The 13,916-nt window shown below is 42.0% G+C and overlaps 1 protein-coding gene across 1 annotated transcript in view; it reads left to right on the top strand.

The window, feature by feature from the left end:
• ZMPSTE24 (zinc metallopeptidase STE24) overlaps positions 1 to 13,486 on the top strand; it is a 35,527-nt gene extending 22,041 nt beyond the window's left edge. The window contains exons 8-11 of the mRNA XM_085891339.1: positions 2,434 to 2,540; positions 10,558 to 10,650; positions 10,853 to 10,996; positions 11,901 to 13,486. Of these exons, the coding sequence (XP_085747465.1) occupies positions 2,434 to 2,540; positions 10,558 to 10,650; positions 10,853 to 10,996; positions 11,901 to 12,125 (569 nt within the window). The 3' untranslated portion in view covers positions 12,126 to 13,486. The remainder of the gene's footprint in view (positions 1 to 2,433; positions 2,541 to 10,557; positions 10,651 to 10,852; positions 10,997 to 11,900) is intronic.
• The last annotated feature ends 430 nt before the right edge of the window (positions 13,487 to 13,916 follow it).

Here is a 13,916-nt window from a genome sequence, read left to right as displayed (position 1 = left end):
TATGATGAGCAGAGCCAACTGGGAGGGTTTAAAAAAAAAGTTTTCTTTGGATAACATCAAGTTTGCTCTGCCAATACTTGGGTCAAACTCACCTCTTCGCATCATGCAAAGGCTTCATAAAACTATATCTCTACTCCATGCTCTACTCCGAGTCGTGGCATCTTTAGTTTGAATCGCTCTTTAAAATGCTGATTGGTTAAAGCCTATACTGTTGCGGGCCGGGCGTCGGCGACGAGCACGACCGCCAGGTGGAGCAGTTGAGTCGGCTCCGCTGATCATCCGGAATTTAGATCGTATTTTTTCGGAAAACTCCGAAAAGTACGGGTCCCTTATCGGACCGTGAAGCATCAATATTTCTACCACGTGGTACCAAGCAGGTGCTATTTGCCGATTTTCAAAATACCTAGAGATCCACGTGGCGATTTACCGAGTCTTTACACCCTCGACGGCACCTGTACGGAACGAGACGCTAGCTAGCGTACTCGAACCGTGTGCGGCCCGAGCGGATGGCCACCGAACTTCCGTCGGTCCAAATGTCCCTTTACAGCGGCAACAGCCTGGCTAATTCTCCAACACGCAGCACGCTAAGCCAATGGAGGAAAGGACACGAACGAGCTGATGCATTTCACAAATGGGGATATTTATTAACAATAGGGAAAGGAGGGGAGCATGTAAGGGCAGAGTGATCTGAATATTGATAAGCACATATGTACAGCAAGGCACTTAACAATTCATTACTTAGCAGGCTGGAGCCACAAACACACACACGCACACAAAAGACTCGGACCCAAAGCGGTCTTTATTAAGGCCTCCAGCTCGGATGGAGAGGCGAGCTGAAGACCAGAACCTGCCTCGGACCTGTCCACCTCGTGTGGTCTTCGAGCTGATGCGAACCGAATCCAGACACCGGCGAGCCGCGATCAGCCTCCTGAGCTCCGGCGGATCCTCCCGCGCTCCAGAACACGCTCTGGTGAAGACGAGGCGCCGATCCTTCACACCCGCTCGAGTCGATTTGACCGAAGAACCACCAACCACCTTCCGTGCTCTCCGCATAAACACCAACCAAGGACCAAGAACCCGAACCCAGAAGAGCCCAGAAACTAAGAACAAGAACCCAGAAGAGCCCACTTCTGTCTCTCCGTTCCCTTCTTATCCCTCTCGGGCGCGGCTCGCTTCCGGCGCGACTCGTTCGCCGTCGGTGGGGGCTGTTGCATCCCATTTCTTGGAGTCCCCAAGCGAGCCGATTCATGTCCATATTAGGGAATGGAATTGAGTTCACTAATCGTTGGGTGGGGGCTGTCGCATCCCATTTCTTGGAGTGCCCAAGCGAGCCGATTCATGTCCATATTAGGGAATGGAATTCAGTTCGCTCATCGTTGGGTGGGGGCTGTCGCATTATATTTCTTGGGGCGCAGCCAAGCGATTCGATTAGTGTCCATATTAGGGAATGGAATTCAGTTCGCAAATGCATTCTGAACACACCCGCATTTCAGCGAGCGCGCGGAGAATGCCGGGAGCAGAGGGTTTTCGTTGGTGTTGTAGTTATCGTTGGTGGTGTAAAATAAAACAAAACCCTGACTATCAAAGTAACTCACAGCGCAGGAACATTTAATTACCCATTAGACAAGGGAAAAGGGAGCTATCTATCCACATTTACTTATCGATATAACTGAGTTATAGGACCTGTATGTTGAGTGCAGTAAACTTCCAAATTCATAACAATACACAGTTGCAAGTTGAGTTTATTGTTTGTTGAATTCCCTTTGTTGCTCTAAAATATCACTTCCCTTCCTTGATACTCTCTCAGGACATGTCAACCTTGTTTGATTTTTACATTAAAAATGCCAATTCAGTTTGTTTTTGTTTTTTTAGAGATGCAAATTTTACAAGCATATTGTGATTGCTTGCAGAACGATAAAGATAGGAACAGTACAGTTGCAAGCTGCCTTCCAAAAATGAGAATGGTACATGCTGTGTATAAGTGTTTAAAATACTCGATGGCAGATGCTTGCCAAGCAGGTGCTGAAGTAGCAAGCAAAGTGATGCAAGTTGTTGCTCTCCCTTAGTTTCCCTTTTGATGAAGGACACCTTGTGGCATCAGGCCGAGCGTTTTTCATGACACCTTTACAGTTGCATGTACCTTTGGTTTATAACCTAAAAGCAATCTTAGAATGAATCACTTTTACTTTTATCTCTGTACAGTGATTTAAGCAAACTGTGATCATAATCATTTTTGCAATATATTCTTGTAAAGTGACCAGACAGACTGTATTACACAAGCTCACAAGACGAAGACTTCCAAAATGGTGATTCAATTGAAGCCTGTTTCCTGTTTTTGAACTCGAGTTCTACATCAGTGTCCTATTTTATTAGATACCCTGCTTCAGCTTGATGTTAAGCACTCTCATGTATATTTGTGTGCATGTGTTTCAGGCTCACGTCGCTCTGCTCACAGCAATGCATACTTTTATGGTTTTTATAAAAACAAACGGATTGTCCTTTTTGACACTTTGTTACAACAAGAGGGAGATACAGAAAAGGTTTGTACTCTTCTTACTTTGTCCTTGCACCAAAGGAATGAACGAGGTTTCCCATTTGGACTGTGCTTTGATTGAAGTTGCAACCACTTTTTTGTTGTGGTACACCTAACCAGTTTGTTTTACTTAGTATTACATGTAACCAGTTTATTTTTGCCACTTGTACACCTAACTAGTTTATTTTATGTGTCGTATTCCATGTAACTAGTTAATTTTTTTGGGTCGTAGTACATGTGACCAGTTTATTCTTTTCATAGTACACCTAACTAATTTACTGTTTCAGTGGTATTACATGTAACCAGCTTATATTTGGGTAGTATTACATGTAACCAGTTAATTTTTTTGCCACTAGCACACCTAAAGGCGCTGTCACACCTTGACGATTTCGCCAGCAATGGCAACGTATAAAAATGTATGTAAAACGTTGGCGTACGCTGATATTTTGATGTTTTTTAAAAAAGTTTTGGTCGTATGCATAACATATTAGTAAGGGGCACAGAATGTTTCGTTGTCTTGTAGATTTACTTGTACCAACAAATGCTTAGCCTGTTGTCGGCGTTCACAACCTATGCCCAACGATAGTTTAACTTAGGCATAGCGCGCTGCACGTATCGCCGACAAACTTGTGGCGTAGCCTGTTAAAAACCTGCCGCACGCCGATTTAAATCATAACCACCTGAAAATTGGAAGTGTCAACCGCGCAGTCACACCTTGACGATTTAGCCAGCGTATGCCGACCTATGAAAAATTTGCCGAACCAAGCTGGCACACGTCAAATACATTCTGGGTAAGTTGTATATACGTTAAGAGTGCGCTGAAAAACGATGAAGTATGCTGTCATATTTCGTGGTACGTCTCGTACTTTGTGAAATTTCAAGCATGCTGAAAATTTTACAACATACTCGCCGTATGGCTCACACGTTCCGCTCGGCTGGGAATAAGTTGTAGGCACGATATGCGATCGTTGACACGCGTCGACACAAGTTCCTTGTAAGTTTCTCATAAGTCGAAACACGTCGATGTAATGTTTAGCAGACCCGAAACTTATTTTCTCCGTCAAGGCACATTTTCTTTTTTTCTCATTGGCTCCGTGAAGGCATGTGACGAAATATCTGAAGTTGTTGTTGTTGTTGTTGTTGGTTTTTTTTGGGGTTTTTTTGTCTATCAGGAATTTTAAAATATATTCGGACATTTGCTTTTAAGTTTCGACGTCGACGTTACAATATCCTCAAACAGAAAATATTCACAGATGAGGAACTAAGAAAAAGACATGAGCAAACTGAAGAGGCAATCGGACGTGACGTAACGGCACGTGACGAAATATCGGAAGTTATTGTTTTTTTTGTTTGTTTTTTTTTTAAACGCTGTCAATACGCCATTATATGGTAGCTGTAAATTAGAAACACATTCAGTAAGTTATGTGGTCGTCCAGAAGACGTCAATCAAATACGTCAATATGCGTTGGAGAGACGTTACTCATAGGTTAGAAATAAGTTTTGGGTACGCTAAGCATTACCTCGACGTGTTTCGACTTATGAGTAACTTACAAGTAACGTGCCTCGACGTGTGTCAACGATCGCATAACTTGCCTCGACGTGTGTCAACGATCGTATAACGTGCCTACAACACATTACTCATAGGTTATAAATAAGTTTCAGGTACGCTAGTCATTACCTCGACGTGTTTCGACTTATGAGTAACTTACAAGTAACGTGTGGCGACGTGTGTCAACGATCGCATAACGTGCCTGCAACTTATGGCCAGCGTAGCGGAACGTGTGAGTCATACGCTGGCATACATCGTAAAATTTCAAGCATGCTAAAATTTGAGGACAACCACAAAGTACAACGATGAAAGCCAGCATACTATGACGTATGATAGTGTTTTTCAGCGTGCTCTTTACATATACAAAACTTACCCATAACGTATTCGACGTGTGCCAGCATTTTAGACAAATTTTTCATAAGTCGGCATACGCTGGCTAAATCGTCAAGGTGTGACAGCGCCTTAACCAGCTTACCTTTTGGGTAGTATTACATGTAACCAGTCTATTGTGGGTGGTAGTATATGTGATCAGTTTCTTTTTTTTCAGGTAATAGTACATGTAACCGGTTTATTTTCTTGCCACTAGTACACCCAACCAGTTTATTTTCTGGGTTGTATTACACATAATCTGTTTTTGTGCTCGGTCATAGTACATCCAACCAGTTTATGCTCGAGATAGTATTACGCATAACCATTTTATTTTATTTTTTGGAGTAGTCATACATGTAACTAGTTTATCCTTTTGGTAGTATTACATGTAACCAATTTACTTTTTGGGCAGTGGTCACCTTCATGTAACCATATTTACTTGTTTGCCACTCGTATGCTGGTGTTGGCTTAATGGTTAGGGTGGCGGGCTTTGGATCCAACGGTCCTGAGTTCAAATCTGGCTCAGCTGTTGAATTAATACTAGGTGGGGTTAACTCGGCCTGTCATCCTTCCGAGGTCGGCAAAATGAGTGCCAGCATGCTGGTATACTGTGTCAGAGTGGTGACCCGTCCAGGATTGTGCGCAATAGCCAAGGAGACTGCTCCGGCAGCACCAACGCTCTGCACAGAGTATGGTCCCAATCTCCTCCTCCACTAGTACATGTAATCAGTTAATTTTTTTGGCTGGTAGTCCATGTAACCAATTTTTTTTTGCCATGAGTGCACCAAATCAGTTTATTTTTTTGGGCAGTTGTACATTTAACCAGAGTAGTACATTTCCTCAAATCCATGTATATTCTGCATTGTGAGTCCACGATTGCTCTGGAACATGTTTGTAGACACAATTGTCTGTTCATGCCTTCCAATTAATTTATTGTTGTTCACATTTTTAAATGTACAATTAGTTTTGATTTTACCTTGAATATAACATTGCAGTACACTCCAGCCAATCATAACAAAATGATTTATATCATTATGGGTGTGATTTCTGTTTGAAAAGTTCTGGAAAGAGTATCCTTGAAAGCTTGGTGGTGTTGGTATTGTTTTAAAAAACAAACCAAAAGTTTTTTTTTGAGGTCCTCTCACCTCTGCAGGATCAATGCAAGTTTGTTCTGTTCACGTTATCACTTTTTGTCTCTTCTAATTTCTCAAGCAGTGTAATTATAATTGATTTCTCCAGCATTCCAATTATTCTGTCAGGACTGACCTTCAGAACAAAGGATACACACGCTGCTTCATCGTGCAATATTTATTTATCCACTGCATAATTATCTTCATACATAAAGCTGAGTTTGTGTCTGTGGGTCATAAGCCCCACCCATTCTACAGGCCACGGCTTCCCCTCTCTCCCTGAGCATCACAAGCACATCCAATTAGCCAGGCCATGCCTTTTCCTCCAGCTGCCCAGAAATTCCTCCAGCCACCCATCTTTTTCACTCCACATAGCTCTGAGGGTTCATACTTCATAGGCCTCTGTGGTTTTCGCTATGTACAGATACACTTTAAAGAGGTTATGTGCACGTACACTTTAAAGTTATATGAAACTAGCAGAGCTAATCCTTCGCTTTGGATTTCCAGGATCCAAATCCGTAGCCAGATCTTCACTGAAATCTAATCATTTAGTCCTTGACACACACCCAACTTGCCCATCGAATTTCATTCAAATCTGTCCACAACTTTTTGAGATATCCTGCACAACAACTAACAGATGGGTGAAAAGTATCTCCTCCGTCCATCACAGATGGCAGAGGTAATGAAATGTACTTATTAATGACTTGTCTGATAGTTCACATTTATATGTTTAAAATGAAATGTACTTATTAATTAACGAGCAGATCTGACCCGTCGCTTCGCTGATGGACCAATTAGTCGTCCTGTTTGCCAAATATTTTGGGTAAGAAGGAGGAGAGGAAGACAAATTTACCTGTGCATAGAGTGCTTTAACCCCACTCCAACTCCCCATCCCCCACATCCTGCTCCCCCCACCCCCAATTTTCCCCACGTTCGTCCTGCTGCCGCTTCCCCCACTAGAAATATCTCACACATGATGACAGGCTTTGACAGGCCCCTCCATTTTAGGGGAGAGGGGTTTGGGGGGGGTGGAAGGGGTGGAGAAAGAAAGGAAGACAAATTTAACCATGCGAAGAGTCCTTTAACTTCAGTGTTGCCTAAGTAAAAAGGAAATTGTAATACCCTTTACTCTCGCCACTAGGTGGCGCTACACAGTACATATTTATGCCCCCAACAATCCCTGTGTGAGGCGGCAGCCACGTAGCCGATGTTACCCCCCACACAAAGTTGTATTTGTACCACTGTGACCATAGAGACAGAGGCAGACACACGCAATGGCGTGTTTATATACATACTGGACTACCCGTGAACCCATTAGGTTCCTGTTGTGACAGCGGTTGCTGAAAAAATCATTTCAAAAAAAAAAAAAGATAGCTCCAGCGAACTATATCGCTGAGGTTGTTTGCATTGATCAAATAATCCCGAAGAGTACTTGACTGAATCAGGAATTGATTTTTTAATAATTTTTTTCGTTGCCCGATTTGAACGAAACGATATTGCACGTCAATGTAGAAAAAAAAAAACGGAGAAAAGAAAGTCGAAGAAATTATTGTGCGTAATCTTCGAAACACAATTTTATTTATTAATGAACACGGAAGTATTAGATCAAAATGGTGATGTTTATTTTATCCTTTAAAATAAATCGTTTTGTCTATATTAAATGTTTGAGATTTTAAAATAAATCATTTCATGGAAAAAAAAAAAAGATAGCTCCAGCGAACTATACCGCTGAGGTTGTTTGCATTGATCAAACTCTCCCGAAGAGTACTTGACTGAATCGGGAATTGATTTTTCAATAATTTTTTTTGTTGCTTGATTTGACCGAAACTTGATACTGCAAACCGCAGGCAAATGGTGAGTAAGGTGGCCCGTTTTGGCTGTATTTTGGGAACATACATACATACATACAAGATGAGTTTTAGTTATTTACAAGATATATATATATATATATATATATATATATATATATATATATATATATATATATATATATATATATATATATATATATATATATATATATATATATATCTACACGAATGTGCACTTTCATACACTCAACATCACGTCTGAGTTTATGAACATTTTATCGATGAAAATAATGCGTTGAAATCTGAACAAGGTACGTTTATATTACAACAATAATTCACATGATTAATATTTGAAGTCTTTAATTAAAAATAAAAATTGTCGGCATTTTGTATGTACTGTCGGACCCCGCTATTCACAGGGGATACGTTCCTGGAAAATGCCACGAATGGCGAATCTGTGACTAGCGGGGCATTGTTTCAATGGAGAAAAGGTAGATAAGTTCCAGGCGGTTCTTGATTCATTGGGGAAATCTTTTGGACTGTGAATGCACATGATTATGGTTTCATAAAAAATGTTTACAAAAAAACAATTAAATTCTTTTTAAAAACAAGGTACTGTTTCAAATTTTTATTTGCATAAACACCTGCCACTTTTAAAATGATGACGATTTAAAATCCAGTGAACTCGGTGGAGTCATCTGAAAACGACAGATGAGGGTACTGATGAGCCATGCACCAAAAACAATGTAGGTGAGGACACTGAAGCAGGTGAGGATCCTGATGAGTCACTCACCAATTGGGATGCAGCAGAGGCAGGCGACGGTGCTGATGCAGACCAGTGCAGAAAAAAATCCGTGATTGAGAGCTGCCTGGCAGATTTCCGCAGGTTTTGATGTAGCTCCTTGTAAGGGAGCCTCACATCATCCAACCCCCTCTTGAACTTGAGATCACGCTCCATGACAATATCGGCATCTAACAGTCTCTCGGTAATTGACCGCATGTCCTGCAGCATCTCACCCAGGAACTTGACTTTGAGCTTTAACCTCGCCACCTCTTCCTCCTCATCACTACCTGCTTCTTCCTCCTCCTCAGACACCTTGGTTGGGAGTTGGGAGACACCCAAATCCTCCCGATGCTGTCCTCTCGTGCTTTTGCCTTGCTCCCAACTCCTCCTCGGTGAGCTCCTTGGCATGCGAGGAGATAAGAGCATCCAACTCCTCAGGCTCCATTTTGTCAAAGCTTCCCCCCCACCTACCATGCCAACCCAGCAATTTCATGTCTCTCCATGTTGTCAGGAAAGCCTCTGAAGTTCTTCACTGCCTGTGGCTACAGGTTGTGCCAGCAGGCATTGATGGTGGAGGCTCTCACCTCGTCCAGTGACTCTTTGATTGTGCCGATGCAGTGGGCTATGTTGAACGCCTTCCAACACTGGCCGATAGTGAGCTCTGGGTCAGTGTCCATCGCATCCAAAATGCAGCGAAAAGTGCGGTGGGTATAATAGGTTTTAAAAGTGGAGATTGTCCCTTGGTCGAGTGGCTGGATCTTGACGAGTGATCGAGTGGCTGTTGGGCGGAAGGAAGATCACCTTGACATTCCAGTGAGCCACCATCGGGTCCACGGGATGGCCAGGAGTGTTGTCGACGAGCAGGAGAACCCTGAATGCAAGGTTTTGTTCCACCAGGTACCTTTCCATCTGAGGGACGAAACAGTTACGGAACCAGTCCATGAAAATTGCTGGCGCCACCCACACCTTCCTGTTGGCCCTCCAAAACATGGGCAGCGTGTGCTTGTTCTTGCCCTTGACAGCAAGTGGGTTCAGGGAACGGTACGGCATCATGGGCTTCATCGTGCAGGCCCCTTTTACGTTTGCGCAGAGGAGAAGAGATACCTGGTCCTTTGCGGCCTTGATTCCAGATGCTGTCCCCTCGTGCTTCGAGATAAAAGGTCACGTTGGCATTTTTTTTTTTACAAAACAGTCCAGTTTTGTCAGCATTGAACACCTGCTCTGGCATGTACCCCTTCTCCTGGATGAGCTGCGCGAGTTGAGCAGAGAACGTTTTGGATGCCTTTTGGTTCGTGGAGGCACACTCGTCTGTCAGCATTTGACATTACAGAGACTGTAGCACTTCTTGAAGTGGTCAAACCATCCCCTGCTCATTTGTCACTTGAAATGGACTGGGGCCACTCGTACCCTCATCGCTCGTAACCGCGTCACTCGTGATGCAAATGAGAAAACGGTAGGGTTTGTCATAAGCAAGAAGCCGATTGATTTTGAAGTCAAAAGGTCAACAATGGAAAACAACCTTTGTCAAATTTATTTCGTAAATTTTCATCTGATTGACTTGATATTCGAAGAGGATTTGCACATCAGGTCAGTGAATTCAACCACCAATTTTTGAGGTCAATCTATGCCAAAAGGTCAACATCGGCCAAAGGTCAACAACAGGTGCAATTTCTAAAATCCTCAATTTTCATCTGATTTCCTTGAAATTGAACAGGATATGCATATCAGGTCACTGAATTTAACCACTAATTATTTTTATGGTCAAATTTGTTTGAAGGATTTTGCGAGTATGCTCTGCACGTTGTCTTGTTTATTCATTCATATGCATCCTGTGGCTGCTTGGCTGCATCATTTTTCTGGGGGTAGAGCTGTGCTGCTGATGTAATGCCCCCTGTTTACCAGTAAGCTGGTACTCCCCCTTGTTTACCAGTAAGCTGGTACTCATTTTGCTGACCTTGGAAGGATGATAGGCTCAGTTAACCTGCCTGGTGTTAATTCAATGGATGAGCAAGGGCTTTAACTCAAGACCCTAAGATCTTGTCAACCACCTTGACCGTTAAGCCAACACCAGGCTTGTTTCACTATAATGCTTCTTGTAAAGTGCCATCTCTCTCATTAGCCATGCTGCGAAGTGAATGACATTTCCCACTGCTGGTCCTCTGTAAAAACACCTCCCGAGAGAAGTAGAACGTCACCTAATTCCTCATTAACATGATTAACTTGGTGCTGATTTTGTTCCAAAAAAACGAAAAACATTTATATTGTAGTATCTTTCATTGTCTTATCAAAATTCTTGGATTGAACTTGTTGCGTTGCACATTGTGCTGCTTCTGCTGAACACAATGCATTGTCTCCAATGATTGATCTTCTTCGTTCGGTAGGGATGCACTCAGGATGAAATATTGGCAGTTCTTTGCCATGAGCTTGGACACTGGAACTATCAGCACACATTGAAGCATATAGTTTTTAGCCAGGTGAGATGTTTATGGAAACTGTGATATTGGTATTGTTTGCTGTGTTAATGTTTCAAGCGATTGACCTGTTCCCTGTTGCTCCAGGCGAGCACGTTTTGAGAAGTGTTATATCCCAGGCTCTCGTTATATTTTGTCGATTTTAAACGTAAACATTTGTGTACATTTGTTAATGTTTGCACTTTCTTGTGGTGAATGACTGCAGATGAACCTCTTCTTTTGCTTCCTGTTGTTCCAAACTCTCATGGGTTGGCCAGAGCTCTTTTCTGCGTTTGGCTTCCACTCCGAGTATCCCATTCTTATCGGAATGCTTCTGACATTCCAGTTTGCCCTGGCACCTTACAACACGGTATGCTATTGTGCTTTACCAGACAAGGCAGTTTCCATAATATAATCGTAATAGTGCTGGTCTCTGTGTCTTTTCGCTACTGGAGTAGATATGCCAAACCTCTCCAATTAGTGGATTTTTACTTTTTTTTTTTTACTTTTTTTTACTCCGTCAACCGGCAATCTCATGCCAGATCATCGGAAGCTCGAGTCGATCATCTCGAGCTACCGAGCATATTGTATAACTCGCCGCAAAAGTTGGGTTGAGGGATCGCTTGAGGACGGGAGCTCTGCGCTGTGAATGCTCGTGCGGTGCTGTCGCGGCTGGGGGAGGGGCATAGAAAGGCCACATAGAACATGTGCCTTTCTATGCCCCTCCCCCCAGCCGCGCACATGTTGCACGTGTTGGCCTCCGCGAGGACCCAAATTCATATTTACCTCAGAAATAAGCAGAAAAGAAGAGTAGAAATGAAGTTAGTGATGTAAGCGACCCTACCTGTGAGATCCCCGCAACGCATGTCCCGTTGTCCCGCTAGCCAAAAGGGAAGGGACTATCTAAACGTACATTAATGTAATAACTGTCTTGACACCACTATATGTTGGATGCATGCGGTTCCTAGAACCGCAATATTATATTCACACTGACTACTATTTTGTTTACAAAATACAGACTCATGGAAGAGTGAGGTGGTGGAATTGAAATGTTTTTCCTTTGGAACATTTTAAGATCCAAAAAGATGATTTTTTTTATCGGTGTGTAAAGTCGCCAACACTGGGAAGAACACGCAACACTGGTTGGAAATTACAGAGAAAAGGACGAACATTGTAAGTGTTTTTCTTTATGGTCATTAGGATAAGCTTTTGAGGGAAAAACTTTTTTTCTGAATCTCCCTTGTGATGGATGCCACCTGTTGTCTGCTTTGCAGATGGTTGGGTTTGCTGCCGTGGCGATATCCAGAAGGTTTGAGCGCCAGGCAGACCAGTTTGCTCGCGGTATGGGGCATGGAAAGCATCTGTTGGCAGCCTTGCTGCGTCTGAATGCCACCAACCTCGGTTTCCCAGAGGCTGATCCCCTGTACTCCATCTGGCACCACACTCACCCTACCCTTTTGGAGCGAATACGGGCATTGGGGGGCAAGAAAGAGGATTGACTAATTTACCCAGCTCGTCAAAATTAACACTAAAAAGATTGATTGGCTTACCTAATGGTGGTGATGGTATGTTCAGATGTCATTTTTAGTTTTTGACGATACCCTGTGCAAATGCAGAAAACATCATATCGTTGAACTCCCTTCAAAGGAGCCTTTCGTTGGTTCACCATTTCATTGATCATTACGGATGTGGAACTTAAATAGCATCTGAGTGGGTTTTTAGGGATGTTGAGGTGCAATTAAAAAGGCATGTTTACGGTTCTAAACTGCTTTATTATTGTTAGTGATTTTGTATTGAGAAACTATATCGAGACAAAACATCGTTCCAAATTTTGACTTAAATATATTGCGTTCATTAAGAGTGCTCTCGCTCTCTCCACCATGTTTTGGAGTTTGCCAAATGGAGTTTCGGAAGCATAGCTCAATGGGTTGTGTGAGCATTTTGATTCTTCCTTCCTCATGATTCTTCATTCACCCTTCCTTTTTACACCTTCATTCACCTCTATTTGTTTGCCAATCTCGCTTTTGGTGATATTTGTTTGAAATCTAAGTTTCAAATGGAGACAGCACAACTGTTACAGGGCCAGGTTATTCCTGCAAGGATCTTGACCTGCCACAGATAACACTGGGCTGCATTTGAAATATTTTTTTCAGAGGTCGAGGTTTTCTCAACGGTACCTATATGTTTTTTGCATGCTGAATTCAGAAATGTATCTAATTTCGCTCAATCAGGTCAAGTTTTTATGCTATCTCAATTTTAAGGAAAAAAATAAATCAAAATTTTTGTTTTTTTTAATTAGCATTTTTAAAATTCAAAATCAGACTTACATTGACAGAAAATGTACATACTATACATATAATGACACACAAGTACACTTAATGTGGAAGAAAGTGCCTTCTCAATTACTTTCATTTCAATTTCAGAAAAATATAGATAAATCGTTGTTTCTGGCAACACCCAACTTGTCGCTCCAGCAGTCGCTGCTTTCCTTCATCTTTTTAATGTTGAATTTCACATTAAGTGTACTTGCGAGTCATTTTATATGTAGTTTGTACATTTTCTGTCAATGCAAGTCTGATTTTGAATTTTAAAAATGCTAATTAAAAAACAAAAATTTTGATTTTTTTTTTTTTCCTTAAAATTGAGATAGATATTTTCCTTAAAATTAAAAAAAAACTTGAACTGATTGAGCGAAATGAGATACATTTCTAAATTCAGCATGCAAAAAACATATAGGGGCCGTTGAGAAAACCTAGACCTCTGAAATGACTCAGACCAGTGTTATCTATCCTGTGGTCAACAGAGGTGGAGCTCGAGAGGCAACTGTGACAATTGCATATTAAAAACATCAGTTATCCTGCTTTATTCGTTTTTCTCTTCTCTGGGATGTGACACAAAGTTGATCGTTAGACCCCAAAATATGGGTCGGGGAGGGGGGGGGGGGAAGAACCAACTCTGCTTTCTCGTTGGTCGAACGCATCACTTGAAAGGTTTGTTGAAATATCTCAAAACATACAACATAATTACCCTGCTTACATGAAGCAAGGAGTGGGGTTAAGCAATTGCTTCACTTTTTTCTGTCTGCCTGTGTACATACGTTGCTTTTTGATTGAAGAACAACTTGATTTCAATCAAATATTATATTTTGAACACGAATCAGAAAATGAATGCCTGTATAGCAGTCAAACAAAATTGAAAATCATTCCAAACAGCAAACTTGCTGTTTTTAAAGACATCATAAAGGACAAACAGGCAGGAAGAACGAATGTAACGTGATAATTAAGGTGGTG

The sequence above is a fragment of the Eptatretus burgeri genome, chromosome 8 (genome assembly GCF_056783735.1).
Source record: "Eptatretus burgeri isolate ZD-2024b chromosome 8, Ebu_testis_v1, whole genome shotgun sequence".
Classification (NCBI taxonomy): Eukaryota; Metazoa; Chordata; class Myxini; order Myxiniformes; family Myxinidae; genus Eptatretus; species Eptatretus burgeri.
Note: the sequence above shows the minus strand (reverse complement) of the source record. Positions and strands in the feature narration are given on the sequence as shown.